Below are 26,367 nucleotides of genomic sequence, written 5' to 3'. Positions count from 1 at the left end.
ACAATGCAGAAAAAAAAAACAACCTAAAAACAGTCATGTCCAGAATGGAGTTCTCAACAGTACAAGGAGGAAGGCAACCAAACACACACTTTCTCAATTTTTTTTTTTTTTTTTTTACAATATTTATATTCAATATGTGTTACATTTGAATTAATTTACAAATATTAATCACAAATGATTGATTATAATCATGGGGAATATATGTTGACAATTAATACAGACATTCAGTATCATGATCTGACACAATACGTTCCACACACACGCTTATACAACCCAGTTCAGGAGCAAATGTGATTAGAATACATAACACTGGTCCCATTGACATGGGTGTTTTGCTTTTTTTTCAATCCTATTGAAAACAATGGTATTGATGGATTATGGGAGCCTTATTTTTGCGAAACAATTTTCAGTCCGTATTAAGAGTTGTCTGTATCTCTGTCTGTCCAAAGTGAGAGTTATCAGTGTGAACCACAATCTTCAAAAGTTGTCTGTCTGTAATTAGGTTTTCATATACAGTATGTGAAAATTTAGCTACTCTGTATTAAAAATTGTACCTGTAATAATAAGAGTTGCCAGTGCATACAAAGATATTCAAAGTTGAAAAATGTACTCTTTAGGCTTCAGTTTCTTAAAATACAGACAACTCTCCAGTTACGAGTTGAGAGTGATGTTTTGCAGTTTGAATAATTAGTGAGGTGATTGCTGAGACTTCTCTTTGAGCACATTGACAACTCTTATTACATGTACAATTTTTAAGCAGAGTAGCAGAATTTTTACACACACGAAAGCCTAATTCCAGACAGACAAGTTTTGAGATGACTTTTAAAGATTCTGGTTCACACTGACAAATTCTACACATTGACAAATCTCATTTTGGACAGACTGATTGAGATACAGACAGGCAACTCTTCAAATAGACAACTGTGAACCCATTTTGACAAATATATTGATGACAATAATGCTCCCATAACTTTCCTATGAACGCAAAATAAAGTGATTCATGTTCAACCCCGGTGTACATGGGCTCCAGCTGAAGCGGATTTCACAGTTTCTGTGACATGCGCTGAAGGTCTCTCTCCCACTTTTCAGGTTCTGATCTTTAGTGCCTACCAGTGTATTTTTATCTGCTTGATATCCGCTCAAACCGCTATTTCAGTCAAGTCCGTGATATGCCGCTACGGCAGGCAGCTTGTTGCCCGTGGCGGGCGGTGTATCACAGAGCTGACTGAAAGGCTGCTTAGCAGCTGCACCGCTGCCTGATCGCGGGCGACCTGCTGGTGGTCGATCAAGGAGCTGTTGAACAACTTGTTTTTTTCCCTCAAGATGAGACATTTACAATTTATTTGACCTGACAATCTGATTACAGGGAGGATTTTTGGACCCATGTAAACGGGGCAACTGTGTTTGACTGGTACATCACAAAGGTGGGGGCAGCCGGATGTAACTGTTTGGGTATCCCACAAGGAAGGTGGGGTAAAGAGGCTCAGTGAATCTGGTGCGGAAGGTGTATATGTGACTCAGGGTGTCTGAGGAGACGATGTAGAAGGACAGAGTACCGGCAGGCCAGTCCAGATACACCCCGATCCGGGTGTGACCAGTGGCATCACGCCAAGTCAAATGATCGTCAGGGTAATGGAAGACAATTATTCCATTGCCAAGCAGGGTCACATGTCTCAGGCCCCAAGCTTTGGGACTGTTTTGGAGAAGCCCTGAATCTTGTTTTCTTTCTATTCCATCATATGCAACTGCTACAGCGACATAATCGAGTGTTTGAGGACTCCATTCAACCTCCCAGTAATGACGTCCAGTCAGACTTTCTCGACACATGAACTGTGGCACGTTAAACCTCTTTGGGTTATCAGGGTATGAGAAGTGCCCACTCGTCTTAAAGACTTCCTTTCCATCACTTCCATCTTCTTCACTAAAATAGAGGCTGTTGCTCACCGTGTCGGGGTCCACAGTGAGATCACAGACATCTGAAGGAGAAACCACAACATTTCACATCAAACATTTTGACAAACAACAAGTTTTTGATTGAAAACAAGCTTGAAAAAATGACTTACACCGGATGAGGTCTGTTTTGTCTTTGATCGTCTCCACTGGAGGAACTGGTCTGAGGAAATCATCAGTGATCAGGATGCCGTCCTTGTACTGGTAGATTGTTGCTCCTGTGTGATTCTTATTTTCAATAGCTGCCACAAGAAAGTGACACTTCTTGTATTTCTTGAGCTTGTTGGCGAGATCGTGGAAGGTTCTGGCTTTTTCTCTCATTCTGGTTAGAACTTCATCTGAGTAGTACCATGGGATGTCAGTGGTGATTCTAGGTTGAAGTGAATCCAGGTATTGATCCATTGCATCCAGACAGGGGTCAGCACTTTCCAAAGAGGTGAAAACAAAGCACAGAGTATATTGGACACCTGGACTGAGAACTTCTCGATCCAGTTCGGACTGGTTGTGGACGATCTTCACTCCCTCCATTATTTCTACACAGGACCTGATGACGTTGATTTCTCTCTCTTTACCCTCCAGCCACTTGAGTAGGTTTTCATGACTGAACGGTGACGTGGCTCTGCTGTCAAAGAGTTGTTTCAGTGAGCTCTCATCCTCTTTACCTTCACGGATGGAGGGAAGCTTCTTCTCCAGGGCCTGTTGAAGATTAGATGTGTAGTAATTACACAGCTTCTGGTAACGATGCAGGTCTTCTTGAATCTGTGGGAAATCCTCTCCCACTCCATCCACCAGAGATTCATTACATCTGGATTCCATCTGCTTCACGTCTTCCAGAGTTTCTTCAACTCTCCTCACCAGACCAACACTGAGATCTGTCAGAAGATCAGGAGCTTTTGTAGATAAGTTCTTCAGTGGCATCAACCAGACCTTCACCGGGACGGTTTTCTCTCCATTTTCTCCCAGCAGCTTCGGCAGTTCTGCAAAGGTCTTCACTGCATCAACAAATGTTGCAGGGTTGCTTTCAAGAATGAAGTCTCCGTAAAATTTGCAGGAGAACTTCTGAATGAGAGATTTTTCTTCTTCAGTCAGCTCGATCTTGACATTTCCCTCAGCAGTGAAGGAGGGGATCTTATTGATGACAGCTTCCATGCTGCCCTCCATTTTCTGCACGCTGCTCGAGTCCAACTTCTCACTGTCAAACACGAAGAAAGCATTTGCCCCATAAAGGATCTTGGTGACAATGTGTGTTGCAAAGTCCTTCTCAATCACACTCATCTGTTGTGGATCCATGTTGCCAAGATGAGCCAGAGACAGCTGTTTGAAGTTAGTGGTAGCTTTGTACTGAAAGGTCACTCTGCTCTGGTTGATGAACTTTTTCTGGTCATTCAGGTATTTGGCAGATCCATTAACTTCTATCAGACCACCCAGGAAACTGGCTTTTAGAGAGGTGTTGACATCGAGGAGAGATGTTTTGGATTCAGTGGAGTCGGATGTAGAAATGAAGGTCTCACTGCTGTGGTGAGGCGTCACCTCTGTGCTTTCTTGTATGGTTTTATCGTCCCACAGCATAAAGCCTGAACAATAAGGAAAGAGGCATGTGACAAAGCTGAAAACTTTCAGTTGGCACTAAAAACCATTGTTTGTGTGCTATCCAATTCACGGTGGTGTGAGTCAGGTTGAATTTCAGCTGAACCACAGACTTTGAACACTTCTGGAAACCATTGCCTGTTAAAGGTCTCATATTATGCATTTTTCACTTTGTGAAGAGTTTTGCATGTGTTGCAGTAGCCTCATTCTGAGGTTCAAAAGTGTCTTGCGACACTACATTTTGTGAAAATGTGTGCTCAAATGGTGGAGTTTGAGTTTGTTCCGCTTATCCTGAAATAAGTGGATTTAACTCCTCCCCTTGACTGTGCCCTCACCATGTGTGTGTGTGTGAGTGGGCGTGGACAGATGCATTCAAGTGCATACTGGGAAGCAGGCTCAGAAACAGCCTGTTCCGAGGAGGCTCGAAAGAGTGACTTTTTAGACCACTGAAACTCCCAACAAAGGATGATTTTGTGGAGAACAAACTTAAATACTATGTTTTTGGGCTTCTGAGACCTATATGACGTGACTGAAAAATAGCATAATATGGGACCTTTAACATTCCTGCATCATGTTGCAAAATATTACTGAAATTATTGTGGAAAAAGAATTGTGAACACATGTCAAAACTACTGTCCATCAAAACTGATTAAAATCCATTGATTGTGAACATTCCTAAACAACGCTGTCAGTCATCATTCTCTAAAATCATCTTGTTTACCAACACGTATAAATACCACTTACTTGTAACAATCAATACCGTTGTCACGTGACACTCATGAAGACAATTATCAGCAAACCATTCTGAAAACCATTGTCTGTGACCATTGTGATCCTGTGGATCCAGACTCACCCGGAGTCAGTCGATCTTTGCGAGCGTCAACGAGCATCCCGAGGGTGAAAGGTTGACTCAGAGCAGCCACCGCCATGTCTGAGGTCATGATCGAGGCCACGTCTTCAACCTGTTGACAGTCACTTAAAATAATTATTTGCACTGTGAAACACACACACACACACACACACACACACACACACACACACACACACACACACACTACACACTACCCTGCCCCCCCCCCCCCCCCCCCCCCCCCCAACCCTCCCTGTGTGGAGAGGGTTCTGGGTCCTGTACATCTCCCCCTGGGTTGCTCCCACTTTTCGGGGCAGGAGGGAGGCCTTCAGATGTAGATCGCCTGCCCAGCCTCGCCCACTCTTTCTCTTCCCGCAGCTCCCTTGCCTTGTCCATATCCATTTGCACGCGCACACATTTGCACTTTGTACAAGTTTGCACTTTTTTGTCTTTTATCTATCTCAAATTGTATTGTTTTACTGCATATATCATGTCTCTTCTGTAATGTTGCGTTGTGGTTTTGTGTCACTCAGTGTTTGTCTGCAGCTTTGCACTACTATGCCCAAGACAATTTCAAATTTCCCAATGTGGGATAATAAAGTTTAATTCATTTAATTCATACATTCATTCATTCACACACACACACACACACACACACACACACACACACACACATTTGTACTTATATCGTTGTGAGGACACTCATGGACATAATGCATTTCCAAGCCCCTTGCCTAATGCCTAATGCCTAACCTATGCCCTAAACCTAACCTAAACCCAATTGTAACCCTAAATCAAAAACCAAGTCTTAACCCTCAAAAAGGTCAAAAAAGGTCTGTCAAAAAGTGAGGATCGGCAAAAATGTCCTCACTCTGTTGGTGAAAAACGAATTTTGGTCCTTACTTTTGGGTATGTACAAGCACACACACACACACACACACACACACACACAAACACATATTGTTTTACAACTATCAAAGATATCATAGAAGGCTGATTCTCTGTGAAAGGATTTATAGTACTCAACAATTGGTGTAAAAACACTGTAGAGAACATTTAATTGTTCAAGACACAGAACTGACATTGCTCTTTAAAAAAAATAAATCACAGTTTATTACAATGCTAACAGTATTTCTGTTCAGAGTAACACATTTAATGACAGTAAATTAAAGAAGTAAAGTTTTACAGTCAAGACACAGTGAACACAGACATACCGGCTGTATTTGGTAACGCTGTATTTCCATGTTGTTGAATAATTATTTCACGGTGCGCTCCGGTGCAGTTTGTCTAAAAACAGAAGATTTAGAGTTTTAAAGCAAAATATACCCTGATAAACACAAAACTGTAAGTATGGGTGTTCAAATGTTTCAAGCCGCAGTTGTTTCTCACCTGGTGGCGCTCTTCAGATGAAGCTGAACAGGTGAGTCTTGGTGAGTCTTGTTGACTTCCAGGCTTCAGCAGACAGTCTGAGTGGCGATCTGTCGCACCGCCACATAAAGCTCCTCAGCTGACTCCTCCCACCACAAACCTCCTCGTGTGACGGAGGATGTTGTTCCAGACTCCTGTTTGCAGACTGTCCCAGGTTTGGTCGTCATGGCTTGGCCGGGCAGACGAGGATAAACCCAGCGAGGCAGGAATCCCACGAGTTTTGCTTGCAGTGCTTCTCAGAAATGAGAAAAAAAAAAATTCATGCTGTAGAAAAACAAACTCACAAAAATAATAAAGAGGAAAAGAAACCGGGAAGAGGACAAAAGGGAACTCAGCCCCTCCAAGGCTCCTGGAAAAAGTCAACAACTCCTTTGAAAAAAGAAGTTTATTCAACTGTACTCCCTCAAAATCTAAAAGAGGATATTTCCTTTTTACTTTCTGTGGTCTTTTCAGAGATATACTGTATGTAAAAATTTTTTAGTTGAGTCTTACAGTTAAAAGTACATTAAAAAGTCAAAGACTTCAAGTTTTGAACACTTAGCCTATACTTACAGTTTAAAGGTGCTGTAGGCAGGATTTTGCTAGTCAATGCTAATTTTTCTGTGTTTTCTTTGGATTAAATGTTAGAGTATCCATTGATAATCCTTTAGGAGTGTTCCATAATTGCACCACCGCGAGGGCGCAGCGTTTCCATCTGTCTCTGTTCTGAGCTGAAAAGGAATCTCAATAGCTCCAGGTATCTTTGACCAATCAGAAGAGCCCATGAGGCTCTAACCGTGATTGGTCGAGGGGCATTCGTCGCACGTTCTTGTGGGAGGGGCTTAACTTGCATAAGGGCGTGATGTCAGAGAAAACATGACTGGATTGGCTGTGCTGGGTTTCAAATCGCCATCTTATCTGATGTAAAGACGTTCAGTGTGCTGCACCTGGCCAGCTCAGCTGGCTGTGTGTGTGTACGAGTGTTGGATTACACCGTGAGCTCCGAGCTCCGCTTTTGAGTCTGACATCATGAAAATCTTGAGGAAAGTCTGACGGAAAGTTTGAGCGAAGCTGAGTGCTGTAAACAGCGACGTGCACGCACAGGTAAGAAATATGAGCTCGAGCATGCTCGCTCCTGGCACGTGATGGGCGTTTTCACTGGAGGAGCAGGTCAGATGGTCTGGCTCATGCGTATTGTTGAAAAGACGCTGACACTTGCTGGACCATAAATTCCGAGAAAATCGTCCACCACGCCTTTAAACTTTAGATCACAACATACTCAAACAAAAGTAATAAAACATTTGTGCACTATGCTGAAGTGTTCTTGGCTTGTAGTTGTGTTTATTGTTTTATTAACAGCCTATTCAATCCATTTTTTCACACATTTTCTCAGTATGCCGGTTAGCTTTGAAGTGAACAGTGGTGTCAATGAAAGCAGGGCACACTCATCATGACAATCTGGCTGGTTTTGTCCCGATTTTGCCTCCTCCTGACCTCGCACGGACAACGGCCATTTGTCTTTGCTCTTAAGCTATTCTCCAAAAAGATTATCTTTATGTCAGGGGTGTGTTAAGAGTGAATTTGTCCCATCAGTTGGCTCCAAAATGGGTTGGGGACTGCGAAAAATCTTCATGCACGTGGTCGAAACTGAGCGATCCTGAGAGATCGCTCCGAGATTTGTCACATGGAACCAAATGGAGCCACTGACCCTCGACAGAGTACACCCAACGACCGCGATTATAGAAAATAATATCCTGGACGCTGCATTGTGTCTGCAGCGCAGGAGACCTACTGTAAGGACCAGTGTATTAAAGTGTAGTTAAAGTTCTTCTTCATCCTAAAGTAAAATGATGTTGTTCCATGTGCTTTTGTTGTTATTTCTGTTTTGCTTCGGTGTTTGAGATCAGGCAAGGTTTTTAGATTGGAGGAGGATCTGATCGGCAGTGAGAGGATCGATATGAGTGTGGTGTGCTGAGGTGACAATATCAGAGCAGGTCACACACGTAACCATCAAAACTGATCAACGCCCGATTTTTTATCTTCATGTGTAGGGTCTACAGGAAACTGAAAAGTGCTGAAAATTTTCAAAATCCCTATGTGTGTGGTCTGCTTAACTTAATTTCTTACATGTATATTGTTATTAAACCACACAGATAGATGAAAATGTGTGTTTTTTTTTTTGTTTCAAATCAAATCTGACAGACAGGATTCATGCTGCCATTAACATCAGCAAAAAGTTTCGTTCCGTTTTTCTTCATTACAGTAATTGTAATCAATGTCTTTGGTTTTATTTAAGGGTTTTTTTTTTGGATTGAAATTTTAATTGAAGAGGAAAATTTCTGTTTCCTGAATCCTGACTTTTTTTTGGAGTGAATTCTTACCTTGGAGTGAATTTAACTTGAAGAAGAACATAAAACCCAGCCTAACCCTAACCCTAACCTAACCTGTCTACTTTAAGTTAATACTGGTATATTTAAAACTGTAAAGCCAATAGAATAAGAAGCACTGTCAAAAACAGAAGTGGCTTATATTATTATTAAACTAAAATATTTAAAAGCTGAGTTGAAGTAAACTTTAAAATGTACTTTCATTAACTTATAAAGTGGCCTCAAAGTGTATAACTAGTAAATAAGCAGTTTACCAATAAGTATACTTCTCCTCCACTTAAAGTGTAATGACAGTGTATTACTTACTTTTGATAAAGTAAAAGTGGGTCAGTTTGAAGGAATATTAAAATAGAATGCTTACATGTATACTACCAGTATACTGATGTTCATATTCTTGTACATGAAAGTAGACTGAATTGGAAATGAACTCTGAAATGGACTGAGTACACTTCTTTCTGGTAATTGACTGTCAGTTCTCTGGGGTTTCTCCAGCAGATCAGAGTTCAGTGTCTTGCTGTGGAAAGATGGGGAATCAAACCCCCAACCCTTTAATCAAGAGACCACCCACTCTACCAACCGAGCCACAGCCGCTTGGTCAACAGAAATAATGTGCTTTAGTTGAGGTGCTATTTTTCAAGAATTTCTCAGACTGAAAAGAAAACTCACAAGATTCACCAAAGTCAAAAGACTGACTCTGCTCTCAGGCCAGTTTAATGGGAGCATTGAATAAAAGCTAAAAGAAAATAAACAGATCATGATAAACAAGGAAGGAAAGACTTATTCTGGAATAGAAATGTCTTTAGGGTGAAACCAGGGTGCAAAGCTCTGGGTTCAAGTCACTGGGACCTTTGTGACTAGAGGTGAAATGAGAGCACATGCTGACACTGTACAATGTCATTCCTGAAACTGATGTGAAACAATTTGTTTTCTGTTTGAAGAGGAAGGCATTGAGGGCACTTTCCTGCTCACTCAGCAGGTAAACGAAGCAACAACAGATCAAGTTTGATCAAAACAGAACTCGTGACTCGCACAGAAACAGGATCAGAGTGAGTTTCGGGGCTGACAGACGGTCATCAGCCTTCCTCAGATGAGGATGAAGCTGGACGATGGCTGTGCGAACCATTTAACGCTGGTTAACGGCGTCCGACATGGTGCTCAAAATCGACCTCTGCAAATATGTTAGCCAGGGAGGCAGAGCCTCAACGAAGAATGAAAGATATTACTCTCTGAGTCCTGCGAGACACTTTCAGATTCGGGGTCCTTGGCCCGGTAATACAGCCCATGTATGGTTGATATATGATTTAGGAAAAACATGCTGAAGTTGGTTCGATTTCATCCTTGCTGAGCACCAGAGGCCATGCTGAAAGCACTGGAATGTTCCCTTTGCGCACGTGCAGTTCGAGTATGTATACCAACAACCTCACTAACCCAGGAACAACCATAAGTCCTGCTATCCAACCCCAGGTTTGGTTCTTTTTCTCTTTTTGTGTTCCGTTCGCATACAGCTTGAAGATTACAGGACGAGCCTAAACGGCGTTATGAAGCTGGGTCTGCTGGAAGCCTTGCAACCATGTTGGTAGGCGCAGCGCATTCGCCCTCCTAAATAAAAGCGAAAAGAAAATAAACTTCAGGACAAACAAGGAGGGAAAAAGAGGAATAAACTAACTCAAGAGAGACAGAAAACATCTCAACGGCTCCTGTCTTCAGGTGTCTCTTTTTTATTTCCTCCTTAACAAATAACTTTACATGTCCTGAAGATGTGGGGAGAGCGGTGATTCAAGTCCAGTGGAGAACACCGTCTATCACGGAGGAGGAGGAAGAGTCAACACAATGAGAAGAGTCTTCTCATAAATAACACACAAGCACCACAATGGGGCAGTTTTTTTTTAAGCCTTTTTAGAATTAAAACCTCAGTCACAATCTTTAAACAACTGTATTCTGTGTTTTAAATTTCTACAATAGAAATCTAATTCAATTCAATCTAATTTAATTCAATCTCGTTCAATTAAAAAGCAACGTGTAAAAATATTTGAGCTGCTGCATCTTGATCGACAATAACGTGACGGCGCAGTTATTGCTGCTTGAGTTCCCACTTCACCTGTCTGAACACATACGCAAAGTCAGAAAGCAAAATGGAAAGATGTCTTAGTCCGACTGGCTCTCTGAAGACAGTTCTAAGAGGAACGGAGACACAGACACAGCAGGAGCTCATGACTGAATTACATCGAGCCTCCTCTGTTCGATCAGCGGATCATACCCATCAACCATTGGCTGATCAACCGATATAATGCAACAATATGTGCTTATTAAGGATCCATTATTTGCACTGCTCAATCAGTCAATCACCTTCGTTTGCTTGAGTGAGGGACCAATTTCACTGTGACACAGTGGACCAGCCTGCACCGCCGCCGAACACAAGATTGTTCAGAGTTAATTTTCAGTAAATAATGATGAAATCCTGATCAGGGGAAAATAACCGTATCACTTTAAGCACTAATCCTGGCTACTCTGCATTTACAACACAGTATAACAAACATGATAAGGAAGACTGATCCTGGAATAAAAATGTCTGTGGGGTCAAAAAAGGCTGCGAAGGCCTGAGTTAAAGTCACCGGGATCATTGTAACAAGAAGTGAAAGGAGTGCATGTTGACACTGTACAATGTCATTCCTGAAACTGATGCGAAACCATTTGATTTCTGTTTAAAGAGGAAGGCATTGAGGGCACTTTCCTGCTCACTCAGCAGGTAAAAGAAGCAACAACACATCAAGTTTGATCAAAACAGAACTCGTGACTCGCACAGAAACAGGATCAGATCGGGGTTGGCAGACGGTCATCAGCCTCCCTCAGATGAGGACGGAGCTGGACGATGGCTGTGCGAACCAATGGCTGGAGGAGGAAGATGAAAAAGACAACAGCTTCAGTTGATGTCAAACCTGGGGTCATTTGACAATGATGGAAATTCATTACAGTTTCTGTCTTACATTTTAATCCCATTGATTATTTGATTAAAAAAAACAGGCTTTTTCAGGGGAAAAAAGAAAAACTTTTGTTGCATTTTTGATCATAAAGATTGCAGAGCCCTGAAATATACAGAATGTCTAAACAGACACACACAGACATAAACATAAACATTCACATACATTAGTGAAATAGAAGGAAATATAAGGAGGCACATAGACATAGTATGTTCATAAATATTTCAAAGGAGACACCACCCACCCGCATCCATTGCTTCAGTTTGGCTCTCATATCAGCATCATCCACACTGAGTCCCGTAAACATAATGACCATATAAGGAGTGAGGAGGTGTGTGGTGGGCGGAGTCAGCAGAGGAGCTCTACACTCAGAGACAGTGGCTCAGCTCCCACAGTCAGACTGACTGCAGCACCAGGGACACCAACACCTCCTCCCTCCTGCTCCATCTAAACAGCGCCACCAGGTGAGGACAAGCTGCTGCGGATCTGCAGTCTGTTCACTTAATCAAAAAACTATAAGCTCAGTGGAAGCATGTTGTTGAGGGACACTTTAGTTTTGTAGACTGTAAATGAATGATGGTGAATTGTATGAAAACACACTCAGCATCTAATATATATACTTGTAGAAATGGTGTATTTCCAAACATTATGGGCTCTATTTGAAGCTCGGAATAAAATATATCAATCTTTATGTTTAGAATTCTATAATTTATCAGGGTTATTATTGTTCAATCTGCAGCACATAAAAAGAACTAAAATCTGAATGGATATTAGTTGTTATAACTAAAATTATCATCATTATGATTGCAATTAAATATTCAGATTTCAGACAGACTGTGTTAGTCTCTGGTGAATTTAAAACACAACAGGAAAAGGCATTCTGCACATCAAACACGGTTTACTTTTGTGACTTTTGAGAAACTCATTAACATAAACCTCCCGCTAAAGAAGGCTGACAACCCCTCTGGTCCTATACGCCGGGCTCACACTGGATGTGTTCCGGCTGCGGAACGGACACCACAGCTACTGGTTTTAATCAGATAAATGTGTTTTACTTGTGATTTCAGTTAAAAATAGCTCCAAACAGCATTTCCACTCTGAGTTTTCCTTCTGTGTCTCTGCAAGTCTGATCTGATTTGTTCTTTTGTGTTTTACATTGATACTCACCTTTCTCGTCTCCATTGCTGCACATTTGTTTTCTTGTCTTGTTTCCATTTGTGTCTCATTCCCTTCATGTGCTTCACCTGTCCTTTCCTTCCCAGAGTATATATTCTTTATGAACTTGTGTTTCTGTGACTGATCCTGTTCATACATCTTGTTGAGAGATCCAGCTTACCTCCTGGTGTTCCTTGCGTTTTTGGACCCGACACATGTTTCCAGATTTGCCTTTTCAATGACCCCCTCAAGCTACATTTGTCTTGGACTGAACTGTCAATAAACTTTTGAAACTTATTTCTTGTCTTTGAGTGTGTTTGTGAGATCGCTGAAGATCCGCAACACCGAGCAGTCACTGAGAAATAACTCCAAGTTAGACTGAGCTTACTTTTATTGTATGACTAGTTAGACATTTACTACTCTAGATTAAGTTGAGAGTAGAGTATGAATATGAATCAGTGTCAGTGTCCCAGATGGATTTCATGTGTCGGTTTGTCTGCAGGTTGCAGACATGTCCTCAGAGGTCCTGCAGGTTGCTGCTCTGGGCCAGCCGTTCACTCTGGGGATGCTCTATGATGCTCGAAGAGACAGTATCACTTCAGGTACACTAAGTGTGTGTGTGTGTGTGTGTGTGTGTTCTCGTATTTCTATCCTTGTTGGGGCCAAATGTCCCCACAAGGATAGCAAAACGTGGAACGACGTGCCTTGTGGGGACCTTTTTCCGGTCCTAAGTAGGAGAAACAGTGTTTTCTTGACCATGTTGTTGTTACTGAAAAAAGTAAAAGTGCAAAAACATTTCTTTAGGGTTAGGCTTTGTTGTGGTGTGGGTTAAAGTTAGGGTAAGGGTCAGGGTTAGGGGCTAGACATGAATGGGAGTCAATGGGTGTGTGTGTGTGTGTGTGTGTGTGTGCGTGTGATAATTAATTATAATTCAGTAGTGGTTGTGTGATGCAATTTAGCATGAAGTACAGTAATGTACTTTACATGGCCACATATCTGTCTTTCCATATTTTCTTGTGTTTTTTTTTCACATTTGTCAGATATACGAAACAGTTTAGGAGTAATAATGTTGAGTAGGCTGTGTTGGAAATCCTGTTGGTGGCAACAGGATTAGACTGAAAGGATTGATTCATAATTCACATAAAATGAACACAATCAAAATCAATTGGATATGAGGGCTGACATGCAGGTCAAAGTATCAAGCACTTGGGTGGAGAACAGCACCCCCTGTAGGGAAAGTAGAGAACTTCTCCCTATATAAGCTTAGGCGTGAGCAGTGAGAACAGCCTCATCAGATTTGTCACAACCCCGTCATCCCTCTACCTGTCAAATGAGCTTGCTTCTGTTAAGCTGAATGCACGCCTCTGTTTCTTCTTACACCTGTAAAACAAACTGGCAACAAGATTGACTGTCTTCATTGTCAATCTACAGTTTATTCCTGCATCATGTCTCTGATGTTGTCTCCTTTTATAGGATTCCCATTGTGGGATCAAACAACGGTACAAGCAAACACAACTGATTCCCTTCAGAGCAGCAGCGCCTTTGAGATCTCTGCATCCGACTCCACTCAGTCCAAATCGTCCCTCCTGGATGTTGAAGCTTCAGTGAAAGCCAGTTTCCTCGGAGGCCTGATTGAAGTCGGAGGATCTGCCAAATACCTGACAGACCAGAAGAAGTTCATGAACCAGAGCAGAGTAACCTTTCAGTACAAAGCCACCACCCACTTCAAACAGCTGTCAATGACTCGTCTCAGTGCAGATGAAGGTTTGATTGAGAGAAGTTCTGCTACTCATGTGGTCACTGGCATCCTTTATGGGGCAAATGCTTTTTTTGTGTTTGACAGCCAGAAGTTAGACTCCAGCAATGTCCAAAAAATCCACGGCAGCATGCAAGCTGTGATCAAGAAGATTCCTACCTTCAATGTGGAGGGACAAGCTGATATCCAGCTGACCGACGAAGAAAAAGCCCTGGTTCAGACGTTCTCCTGTACATTTCACGGAGACTTCATTCTTGAGAACAACCCGACAACATTCATAGACGCAGTGAAGACCTACGTAGAGCTGCCAAAGCTGCTGAAGTCACAGGCAGAGAAACTCGTTCCCTTGAAGGTTTGGCTGATGCCTCTGACGAATCTGGCTTCAACAGCTCCGAAGCTCATGAGCGGCATCAGTGTTGGTCTGGTGAGGAAGGTTGAAGAAACTCTGGAAGACATGAAGCAGATGGAATCCAGATGTAATGATGCTCTGGTTGATGGAACGATTGAGAAATTTCCACAGATTAAAGAAGTCCTCAATCGTTACCAGAAGCTGTGTAATGACTACACATCTAATCTCCGAAAGGCCCTGGAGACGAAGCTTCCCTCCATCCGTGAAGGCAACGAGAATGAGAGCTCGTTGAGACAACTCTTTGACAGCAGAGCCACGTCACCGTTTAGTCATGAAAAACTACTCAAGTGGCTGGAGGGTAAAGAGAGAGAAATCAACATCATGAGGTACTGCGTGGAAATAATGGAGGGAGTCAAGATCGTCCACAATCAGTCCGAACTTGATCGAGAAGTTCTCAATCCAGCTATCAAAGAAGCTCTGTGCTTTGTTTTCACCTCTTTGGAAAATGCCGACCCCTGTCTGGATGCAATGGCTCAACACCTGGATTCAGTTCAGTCCAGCAGCGCCAATGACGTCCCGTGGTACTACTCAGAGGAGGTCTTCAACCGAATCAGAGAAAAAGCCAAAATCTTCCACGAACTTGCAGAGAAACAGAAGACGGACAAGACGTTCTGTTTCCTCGTGGGTTCTATTCAGAACAACAAATACACCGGAGCAACTATTTACCAGTACAAGGACGGCATCCTGATCACTGATGACTTCTCCAAACTGTAAGTCAGTTCTGGAGAGACGATCATCGACGGCAGTGATCTGGTACAGTATCAATCATGTTCCTGTTGAGAAGCAGAAATGATTTATCAAATTGACTAACAATAAAATTTGTGTTTCTTTACTAGAAGTCTATGATCGGGCTGTGGACCTCAGCGACATGTTCTGGAGCCTGCCGCCTGAGGGAATGTGGACGGCAATATGGATACAAGTGACCGTTTACGTGAAGTGGTTTGATGGACAATCGGGACCCCAAAACAAATCTTCATCATACCACATACCGGCTTTCAACCTCCAATCAAACACTGACCAAACAGCCATAATGAAAAATTGACTCATTTCTAGATCTTTCCATTGTTTTACCTTCTACATCAGAAACAATCCATTCAATCTTAAAATAACTGGAGACTGTTTCACACTATGTGGATAAGACAAACTACAATATTCCCAGATATTCATTGTATTTTATTCTAATATCCTTAAGTTTACAGCTTCATGACTGTTCCTCTCTCTCTGGGTTACTTCACCGTTGTTCTCTTTGCCGCGTCCCTGCTGGAGGGTTTGTTATGCTTTGCTCAGACTCGATGGCTCTGTTGTTATCAGCTCATTGTATGAGTAACTAGTCTGAACTCGGACTGGGGAGGAAGACCCTGGGAGTGCCCTGTGAAGGCACATTTTTTGTATTCTTTCCTTGTCTCAGGAGAATCATAAATCAACCACTTTCAACTAGGAGATGTGAAACATAATTATAGATGTTAAAAAATCATGAAAAACTGCTTAAATGGTAACTGCAATTATCAAATTATCCCAAAGAGGAATCTGAAACAATGTCTCAAACTGCATCAGTCTGAGTGAGTTAACTGGTAAATGAACAATCCTGTGAATAATCATGTCTAATTGTTATTTCCTGCTTGAAATGCATGTTATGATTTTTGATCATAGTAACTGTCATGTGAAGCAAATCAGTGGAGTTTTAACTAACATGATATGAGAGGCTGACTTAATTCTTTTTTCTTTTGATGTATATCAGTTTGTTTGCTCTTTTTCACTTTTTTTATTGGATCTGCTGTTCATTGGATTTTGGTTTTTGGTTGGTTGCATGATGTATGAATTGCTCCGATGTCGCCTTGTGCCTGAGAATGTTGAACACATTAAAGCTGCTTTGCCTTTACTTTGGGATTTGCATTTATTTTTAATCTCACAGCAACTATCTGAAACAACCAGCAACAATTTCAGAAAACACCAAGGGCCCTTTCTGATTTTTTTTCCCTTTGTAAACACGTTTAACATTTTTCCTCTTTGTTGGGGATCAACTTCATGGTTAATTTGGTTATTAGTAATAACCAATGATTATCAAAGATACGCATTAATTATTAAAAGAGTTGGGAAATGACTTACATCAGATGATGAGAGAGAGGCAGAGAGATATCGTTTCAATAACTTTTGTAAAGTAAAATTGAAAATAGAATTTTAAAAGATTAAATAATTAAATGAAATATTTATTGCATGTTGTACTATTGTGTTGTAACTGTGGAGAGAAAAAAATCTAAAAGTACACCACTCAAAGAGAATGTGACCTCAAATTTCCTGATTCAACTACAAATCGCTATATACGAAAAAATCTAGAAAATATTATACAGTAAATCTATTATATAGTAAATACAGTAAATCTAGAAACTCCATTGCTACAGGGGCTCAAATCTTTTCCACTATTTTTTTCCACTTCCATATAAACTTCTGATACTGGTGCAGGACAACTGGCCAGATTTGATGGAGAAGCACTGACTACTGCAGGCTGACTTTACATATGATGCCTGCATTGACTGTGAGACTCGCAAGATTTGAAGCAACACGTTTAGTTCAGCATGCAGTGAAAATCAAATCCAGAGCTGGAAAAATTCATTTTACAACAATGAAAACCCCCCAAATTTGGTCACATGTGAGTTATCTCAGTAAATAATATGGTTTTAAGAGTTACACTGTTTAAAATGGACTACCAGTAAATGAAGTACTGGTTTGAAAATGATGTAGTGAGAAACTAAAGCGCTACGAATATTCTTTAAAAATAGATCATGACATTAGCGTGGTTTCAAAACTTAGCAAAGTATATACAATAGAAAAATAGAATAAATATATGTTAAACAGTACAAAATAAGCTGACTTGCCCAAGACAAAATCATTTGAGACATAAAGGTTCACGCCTCAAACTTTTACACGACTTTTTCCTGTGTCTGTTAGCTGACATCCAGGTTTTAGAGCATCTTCCTCCATCCCTGTGAGCATTATTTCACAGTAACTTTACCAAGTGATTCCTCAGATAATAAGGGTTTTACTCCCATGAGTGAAATCATGTTGAAATTCAGAGAAACCTTTTCGGAGATCTGCCCTCGAAGGTCACCCTGAAAAAATGTGTTTATTTCTTAAAAATGAAAATTTGGCGCCTTCAGGAGAACAGGGCCACGCCGGATGGGAGGTCTGCAGCTCTTCTTCATTTATCTAAAATAATAAAAAGAAAGTTTTGGCTTCTTTTGCCTCTTCCTCTGACTGAAGGCAGCAAGTTGAGCTCAGCTGTCAATATTCTGGATTCTGTCAACAGTTTGACTTGGAGCAGCTGAGATCTGAAGAGACGTGACCTCGAGCTGGAGCCTGATCAGGAGACACAAACACACCAGTGTGGACCCATTCTGTGTTTAATTTGGAGCCACAGGACCAGATTTTTAATGTTCAACAACTCTGATTTGTCTCATTCTGTTGCCATCAAGAGAGCATGTCATGATCGATTATCAAACAAACATCACATGAGTTCATATGAGTTCCATCAATCAAAATATCATCAAACAAATTGTAATTCAATTAATATTTGAATGTCTAATATCTGATTTTATTTTTTCATGAAATAATTATTGTACAGAACTGAAAGTTATTTCCCAAATCAGGTTTTATGGGGAGAATAATTTTTTATATACCTAAAAAATTATTACACAATCAATCTTAGTGGAACGATCTAAATTTGTCAATTACTGTACAGCTTTGATCTTAATAATCTCCTTTTTGAAGACACAAAGAAACTTCACCAAATTGGGTTGTATAACATTTATTGATGATTTAACTCAAACAAAAGATGACTGCTGACAAACTGATAATACACACTAAAAAACGTTGAGTTATTTTGGTAACCCAATTTATGTGTTGCTCGTGTTGAGTAAAATTTTTGGGTTATGTCTATAAAGAGTAACCCATTTTCTGGGTTATAGGGCTATTATTTTAACCCAATTTCTGGGTTTTCAAGGTTATGTACCACTTTTGGGATGTTTTTCAGAGGATAAGTAATTTTTGGGTTTGGGGCTTCTTTTTTTTTTTTTTTAATTAAAAAGCTATTTTTTTCTTGATGGGGTATATTATGGAGTAATCTCATTAACATTATTTATAGTCACACATCTTATGGACATGAAAGGCTTCCTTTACCTTTTAAAGAGGTACTAAATACTTAAGCATGCTGTATGTGACTACTTTGACCATACACAGCAATGTTGGTGGTAATAATAACCCTCTGGAGTCTGAGCCTATTTTGGCCGTTTCTGAATACTTTGGATTTTGCCTTTATACCACAAAAAAAATGTTGCTTGGTATGTTTTTTTTCACCACAACCTCATCTATATGATCTGACAATTATTTTTTCATTTTGACCTACTTCATTAACACACTGGGCCCAAAAATACACAGAAATTATTAAATTTGAATTGAAAAAAATCTACTATTTATTCCAACTGTTTTGGAACTTGAAAAAGTAAATATAGATTGCAAATAAGAACATATATGTGAAATTGAAATGAAGTAATACTCATACAAATATTTTCAATAAAAAGCATGTATATTTATAGCCGCTTTTTACCTTGTCAGCTGCAACTCTTTGAGACAAACTCAGTGCAAAATTATAGAGAGTTACACCAGTGCTTTGCTTACCCAAAGTCTCAAATAACAGTTCCCAGAGTTTCAAATAGTGCAAATGTAACATAAGAGGCAAAAAACAAAACAAACAAAAAGCCTTGAAACAGTCCCTTGCCACCACTGCAGCTGGAAATGGCACAGATGTAATAGTGTTCTGTTTCAAGTAATCTGCAATGCTCAGCAGACACCAGCGATGTGCATATGTAAGGAGCCCAAGGAACTTGTAGAGTTCCTCAACTTCAACATCAGCCCAGCTGTGCTTCTTCCCCATTTCTTTGCTCTTTGCTGCATGCAATCAACGATTTCCCCTCTGGGACCAATAAAGTATTTTTGATTCTGAGACGGCCCACCGAGCGTAGACACATATCTGGCACCATCAACAAGGGAAGAGCTAGAATAAGATGTGGTGAGAGGGATCCAACAAGAAAGGGGCATTAAAAGGTGAAGGAAAAACGAGGGATTTGGGAGAGGTAGAGTGTAGAAAGGCCTCCACGATAACCTGTATTGCATCAGGCACTTAAAAGGAGTTCCAGTTTTTGGTAACTTCTTTAAAAAGTGTCAGATTTAACTTGAGTTTCTATCATCTCCCTTTGACCTGTTTTTGCCAGAGCACATAAGTGTATTATTGTGGCGTTGCGGGGGTCGCTAGGGGCGCTAGAGGGCCGGTGCCCTGCACGCTGTGTTCCGCCGCAAAGGACCCTGGGAGACGGGACTGAGTTTTGGGCTGTTTTGGGCCAGTTTGTGTGTGTGTTTGGGTTTTCTGCGTTTCCTTTTGTTGTGAGTGTGTTTGTTTATTGTTGTTCTGTGCTGTTGCCATGTTTTCCTTTATTTTCATTTCCTTTATGTGTGCACCGTGGGTCAGGGGGACCTTTTATGGGAGGGACCTGGCCCAATAACCCAAGTTTGTAGTTAGCTTAATCCAACTTTTGGGTTAAATAATTCTACCCAAGAATTGGGTAGCAAAAAAAGAACCAAACATGTTGGGTTAAAATAACCCAGAAACGGGGTTTGTGCTTTACTGAACCAGCAGTTGGGTTAAAATTGGGTTATTTTCTAACCCAACTGTTATTGGTGTGTAACGTCTGTCAAATTTGTAACGTGACAGAAATAAGGCAGACATCAGACGGTTCACAATCCAAACTGATTTATTTGAATCAGGGGTCTTGAACAGGAATCAGTCTGTTTGGTAAGAAAACTCACAAGACTAAATGACAAAACCAAAAATCCAGCAGAGAAACAGCTGGAACGACTTCAAATGAGAGACGAGTCAGTGAGTGTGTGAGTGGACAGAGAGATGATCAATAATGAGATTCAGGTGTGGAGCCAAAACAGGAAGTGAAGCACAGACACCATGTGCACCGTGTCAGGGTACAAAATAAAACATGATGTAAGATAAAAACAGGTTATTTTCACATCTTTTACAGTCTTTTGAAAGCACAGTTCGAGAAGGGGGACGCCAAATAAGAGGGGAAAAACAACTTCAAAATCAACAAACAGAAAAAGATTCAGCCTTTCATTCACTGGAGTGAAAACCCAGAAGATGAAGAAATCAAACATGTCCAAACATGGAACAGTTTAAATCAAAATAAAAAGATCATGTTTTCACAAAATAAAATATAAGAATGAAGGGAGGCTGTGACAATCACTGGATCTGCACGGTACTTAGTCATTATCTATTTCTTTGTGGCAGGGCCGGTCCGGGCATCTCCGACACCCTGGGCAAGCCCGACACGAGCAGCCCGACAGTTGTTGAGCGGGGGTGGGGCCAATAATTCCGAGCGATTCCGGGCGATGCCGAGAAGTGCGCTGCTCACTCGAACTGTCGGAGCGGCGCAGAGCGGGGCTCACACTGACCGTCAGGACGCCCCTTGTATGCCCCCCCCCCAGTACGTGGCGCCCCAGACAATGAATTGTTTCACCTGTAGGATGGACCGGCCCTGCTTTGTGGATTGCTTTTGTTCTGTCTGCATCTGTTCGTATTACAATTGTGATTTGCTGTGCACTGCTATGGTAAAGTCTTTTTGGTCTTGTTGCATAGATGAAGACAGACAAAAGGGTTTATATTGATCATAAATACTTTTAATTATTATTTTACCTTCTATTATCTTTATTAGGATTTTTTTTTGTTATTGGGTCAAATAAAGGAGAGTAATTTGGCTATAACGTCTGTGAAAGGAGAAGGACTGGGATTAGGTAAGCTTCAGGTCCTTCCTACTATGTTTGAACAAATTAATGAGCATCTTTTCTTGTTTTTTATTTTAAATGTTCAAATGAACTTTCAAAATCATAAAATCAACAGAAAAAAATGTATAAACTTAATTTAAAAATAATATTGCACAGAGCAGACGACTGTCATACAATTGTGATATTTGTCCAATGCGATGAATAAACATTTGACATTAATTCAAATTCAGTTGTAAAAAAATCAGAATATAATTATACTGGTCAACAGTTATAAGTCACTTTCTATTAAAAAAATTGACAAACAATTATCATAGAGGTCTAATAATAATCACATAATGAAATCAGAAAACTATTGCGCAGAACATGAAATGTTTGTACACTTCGAATCTGATAATTCTCACAACAACTGATGAGTGTTATTGAGGTCAGACTGGTGTTAAAGAAATCTCCGTCTCAGGACATGAAGAGTGAGAATGGATCAAAACTCTTGGGGTCTTCAGGATGAGACTGTTCCCCTCCGTGTGAGACCTTCATGACCCCCTGGGTCAGATTCAGGTTGTCGATGAAGGACTGTCGCTCTTCACTGGTGTCTGGTGGAGAAACAGAACAGCGGTTAAAGTGACAGTCAGGAAGGTTCCTGGTCTTTTTTACTCTGTAGACTCATGGGAGACTTACACCAGATCAGATCATCTCCGTTTCTGATTTGTGCCGGAGGAAAGTCTGGTTTGGAAAAATCATCAGTGACTAGAAGGCCATCCTTGTAGTAGTAGATGCTTTCCCCTGTGTATTTCTTATTTTCGATGGCTACCACAAGGAAGCAAAAGTTTGAGTCAGTCTTGTGCATGTTGGCGAGATCATGGAAGGTTCTGGCTTTTTCTCTCATTCTGGTTAGGACTTCATCTGAGTAGTACCATGGGACATCATGGGCACTTTTAGATTGAAATGAATCCAGGTATTGATCCATTGCATCCAGACAGGGGTCAGCACTTTCCAAAGAGGTGAAAACAAAGCACAGAGTATGTTGAATACTTGGATTGAGAACTTCTCGATCCAGTTCGGACTGGTTGTGGACGATCTTCACTCCCTCCATTATTTCTACACAGGACCTGATGACGTTGATTTCTCTCTCTTTACCCTCCAGCCACTTGAGTAGGTTTTCATGACTGAACGGTGACGTGTCTCTGCTGCCAAAGAGTTGTGTCAATGAGCTCTCATCCTCTTTGCCTTCACGGATGGAGGGAAGCTTCTTCTCCAGGGCCTGTTGAAGATTAGATGTGTAGTAATTACACAGCTTCTGGTAACGATGCAGGTCTTCTTGAATCTGTGGGAAATCCTCTCCCACTCCATCGACCAGAGATTCATTACATCTGGATTCCATCTGCTTCATGTCTTCCAGAGTTTCTTCAACTCTCCTCACCAGACCAACACTGAGGTCTGTCAGAAGATCAGGAGCTTCTGGAGTTAAGTTCTTCAGTGGCATCAACCAGACCTTCACCGGGACGGTTTTCTCTCCATGTTCTCCCAGCAGCTTCGGCAGCTCTGCAAAGGTCTTCACTGCATCAACAAATGTTGCAGGGTTGCTTTCAAGAATGAAGTCTCCATAAAATTTGCAGGAGAACTTCTGAATGAGAGATTTTTCTTCTTCAGTCAGCTCGATCTTGACTTTTCCCTCAGCAGTGAAGAGGGGGATCTTATTGATGACAGCTTCCATGCTGCCCTCCATTTTCTGCACGCTGCTCGAGTCCAACTTCTCACTGTCAAACACGAAGAAAGCATTTGCCCCATAAAGGATCTTGGTGACAATGTGTGTTGCAAAGCCCTTCTCAATCACACTCATCTGTTGTGGATCCATGTTGCCAAGATGACCCAGAGACAGTTGTTTCACGTGAGTGGTAGCTTTGTACTGAAAGGTCACTCTGCTCTGGTTGATGAACTTCTTCTGGTCATTCAGGTATTTGGCAGATCCATTAACTTCTATCAGACCGCCCAGGAAACTGGCTTTCAGAGAGGCGTTGACATCGAGGAGAGACGTCTTGGATTCAGTGGAGTCGGATGTCGAAATGTCCAGGTTAGTGCTGGGCTGACGGATCTCTTCCGTCTCTGCTTGCACAGTTTTATCATCCCACATAATCGAGCCTGAAGAGAAGAGAGAATGTCAGACCCACCTTGAAAATGTTTCTTTTCTGTTGTTGTGTATTTATAGTGTGATGGATCATAACATTGTTGAAGTCAGTTCATTAAATACAGTCATTTTCTTTGGAGACCTTTCCTCATTTTTTTCCTCTGTCATCAGGCAAAACAGTGAGGCTGGTGTCAAATTACATCCTCATGTCGGGGAAGGCATTTTTCAATCATCAATGTAACCAGCCAGCAGAGGAGGTCTGAGATGTTTTGGATTTATGTTTCAGTCAAATCCATTATTTTAGTGGCCAATCATACTTGATGAGAAAATTAACTCTGCAAGTCACCACGACAAGACTGATCTGTTGTTGGCCTGGTTCTGCAAAGGTTTCGTCCATTTATAAGGGAGTTTTTCCTTTCCTGTGGAACTGTTGTTTTTTCTAAAAATGACTGCATTGTGTTTGGTGCTGTATAACTAATACTGCTGAATTGAATTGAACTGAATTGAACTGAACTGACTTGAATTGAATTGAATTGAATTGAATTGAATTGAAATGAAATGAAATGAAATGAATTGAATTGAATTGAATTGAATTGAATTGAATTGAAATGGTTGCGACTCGGGCAACTTGCGAGACTGAAATATGACTTGCACCATCATGAAGGTGATGCCAGGCCAATGTGTGTGATAATTCTCGAAACCAATTCATCCTGTGCGTCATGGAGAAACCCTGCATCCTCTCTGCATCCCCTCTGCATCCTCTCTGCGATGTCACCACAAATGCTGGAGACGTTGAGTAGACCTCCTTTAGACCAGAAAAAGTCTGCAAGAATATCAAAAATGTTTGACTTTCTCATGACTCCACCAAGACCCGACGAGTCTCCAGGGGGCATCATGGAGACGCCTCCCAGCAGAGACTTGAATTGCTGGCAGGTCACCACCTGGTCTCCAGGCCAGTGAGATTGACCTTTTACTTTATTCTATTATGCAGTTTCTGGACATTGACTTCTCATGGATTCCTCTTTTGCAGATAACCTAACTTTTATAAGTCTGCAGAAAACGTGTCATATAATTAAAGCCACAAGCAGCATTGGTCGGGACCGAGCCTCCCCGCCGGCCCGCGACTGAGACGTCCACCCACTAACATGCAAGTTGTTAGCATCTCCCATCCACTAACATGTAGCTGTTAGCGTCTGTCATCCATTAACATGGAGTTGTTAGCATCTCCCATCCACTAACAGAGGTGTTAGCATCTCCCATCCACTAACATGGAATTGTTAGCATGTCCCATCCACAAAAAGGTAGCTGTTAGCATCTGTCATCCATTAACATGCAGCTGTTAGCAACTCCAATCCAATAACATGGAGCTGTTAGTATGTCCCATCCACGAACATGTAGCTGTGAGCATCTGTCATCCACTAACATCCCCTTAAACATTGGACGTCCTATGGATGTCCAGATCATGTCCATATTGCGTCGGTCCGTCCAAGACCAACTATAGACCTATTTTGGATGTCCAAAATAGGTGCGGTATTTGGACGTCTTATTATTACCCAATTTCGAAGTCTCGATGACGTTGAAGATCTGGACGTCGAAATTAGGACCCAATATCGACGTCTACATGCGGTTGAACATTCGAAAGTCGGGGAAACTTTATGTTCCTTGATTAAAAGTGTTTACCATCTGAAAGAGATGAGATGACGTATTATGTATGAAACGGGTTTTGATGTATTTTATTTTTGTTTTATTTTGAAGGGCGACAGACAGGAAGTTCTGTGTCTGTATTCACTTATTGGCTGCCATAATGTATATTAGCTTGACTGAGTGAACCCGGAAGTGGAGGTGTGTCAGATGTGTACACTTTACTGTGAAAGCCACGGAGCTGGAGACGCTGCTGTCGGGCTAATTAAGTGTTTTTCCCTTAATCGCTGGTCCAGCGGTTGTCGGGGAACCCTGATTCCTGTTTTGTGGACCGACGGTAGTCTGGAGCCACCTTGGACTGGCCGGTCACAGTCCCTTTTGAGGGCAATCGGCACCATAGCATGCTGGCACAGCGGATGGACGAAGAGTTAGCTGCAGATTCGTCACTGGTCCGGTATTTTGAGTACTGTGAAGTTTTTGCAATAAAATCTGTTTAAAAAGAATCGGATTGTGATCGTAGTTTCCTGTACCTGTGAATTTTGCTGTACCTTGGCTTGTCAGGAGGTTGGTGCCGTCTTTATGCATTTCGAGTTAGCATCTGCTGGTGATTGATTCAAATGAAGTAATAGGAAAATAACCTTGGACTCAAAACAACGTTGATAGTAAATGGTTGAAGTTGTGTCGTCAACTCACTGTGGATTCAACATTGAAATATCAACATTCTTCAGATGTATATACTCGTCAGTATTTTTAAAATCATGACTTATAAAAATTTTCCTGAAATATGTCAGTTGAAAAACAAAGTTATTTCAACATCCAGACAACGTTGATAATTTACCATTGGAAAAGTGTTTATGTGAATGTTAACCCCGCCTTGTATTTCTTTTTGTTTGAGTCTGTTTGTTTTCATTGTCTCGTAAAGATAGAATTATGTCTAACAAAAGAGCGGCCCAAGCGGTTAAATTTAGTACGTAATTTCATCAAATTGTGAACTTTGGAGAAACACATAAACATTTTTAAAACCACCACTTTATTTTAGGATAAGTAGTATTCCGCAAAATAGTGGTCACCCTCCCGTTTACAAATGGTCTTTTCAATAAACTAACATCTCAACAGGTAACGCTGAGGATCGCCGAACTGTAAGTCGTGAGTTCGAATCTCGGTGTCATCCATCTGTAATAAATTGCTGAAATAACTGAAAGAATATGCCGCGAACTCGGACCGCAAACCCGGAGATTAGGTTTTGGTCAACTTAAATTATATTTTCCCCTCTTTTTTTTGGCCC

At 41.2% G+C, this 26,367-nt stretch overlaps 3 protein-coding genes across 3 annotated transcripts; 1 reads left to right on the top strand and 2 right to left on the bottom strand.

Moving 5' to 3' along the window:
- Positions 1-293: 293 nt before the first annotated feature.
- LOC115393104 (neoverrucotoxin subunit alpha-like) lies at positions 294-5,862 on the bottom strand. The gene is made up of 5 exons (XM_030097942.1): positions 5,777-5,862; positions 5,602-5,674; positions 4,391-4,499; positions 2,064-3,524; positions 294-1,976 (listed from the first exon to the last, which is right to left on the bottom strand). The coding sequence occupies exons 2-5, from the start codon at positions 5,629-5,631 to the stop codon at positions 1,417-1,419; spliced, it is 2,160 nt and encodes a 719-aa protein (XP_029953802.1). The 5' UTR covers positions 5,632-5,674; positions 5,777-5,862; the 3' UTR covers positions 294-1,416.
- A 5,722-nt stretch (positions 5,863-11,584) lies between these two features.
- On the top strand, positions 11,585-16,272 carry LOC115393105 (stonustoxin subunit beta-like). The gene is made up of 4 exons (XM_030097943.1): positions 11,585-11,623; positions 12,817-12,916; positions 13,788-15,232; positions 15,316-16,272. Exons 2-3 carry the CDS (start codon positions 12,826-12,828, stop codon positions 15,191-15,193), a joined length of 1,497 nt encoding a protein of 498 aa, XP_029953803.1. The 5' UTR covers positions 11,585-11,623; positions 12,817-12,825; the 3' UTR covers positions 15,194-15,232; positions 15,316-16,272.
- A 5,500-nt stretch (positions 16,273-21,772) lies between these two features.
- LOC115393727 (stonustoxin subunit alpha-like) lies at positions 21,773-23,449 on the bottom strand. The gene is made up of 2 exons (XM_030098837.1): positions 21,995-23,449; positions 21,773-21,909 (listed from the first exon to the last, which is right to left on the bottom strand). The coding sequence occupies exons 1-2, from the start codon at positions 23,445-23,447 to the stop codon at positions 21,773-21,775; spliced, it is 1,590 nt and encodes a 529-aa protein (XP_029954697.1). The 5' UTR covers positions 23,448-23,449.
- Between the last annotated feature and the right edge of the window lie 2,918 nt (positions 23,450-26,367).

Source organism: Salarias fasciatus, chromosome 8, assembly GCF_902148845.1.
Source record: "Salarias fasciatus chromosome 8, fSalaFa1.1, whole genome shotgun sequence".
Lineage (NCBI taxonomy): Eukaryota > Metazoa > Chordata > Actinopteri > Blenniiformes > Blenniidae > Salarias > Salarias fasciatus.
The sequence above is the reverse complement of the archived record's forward strand: the minus strand, read 5'-3'. Positions and strand labels throughout refer to the sequence as shown.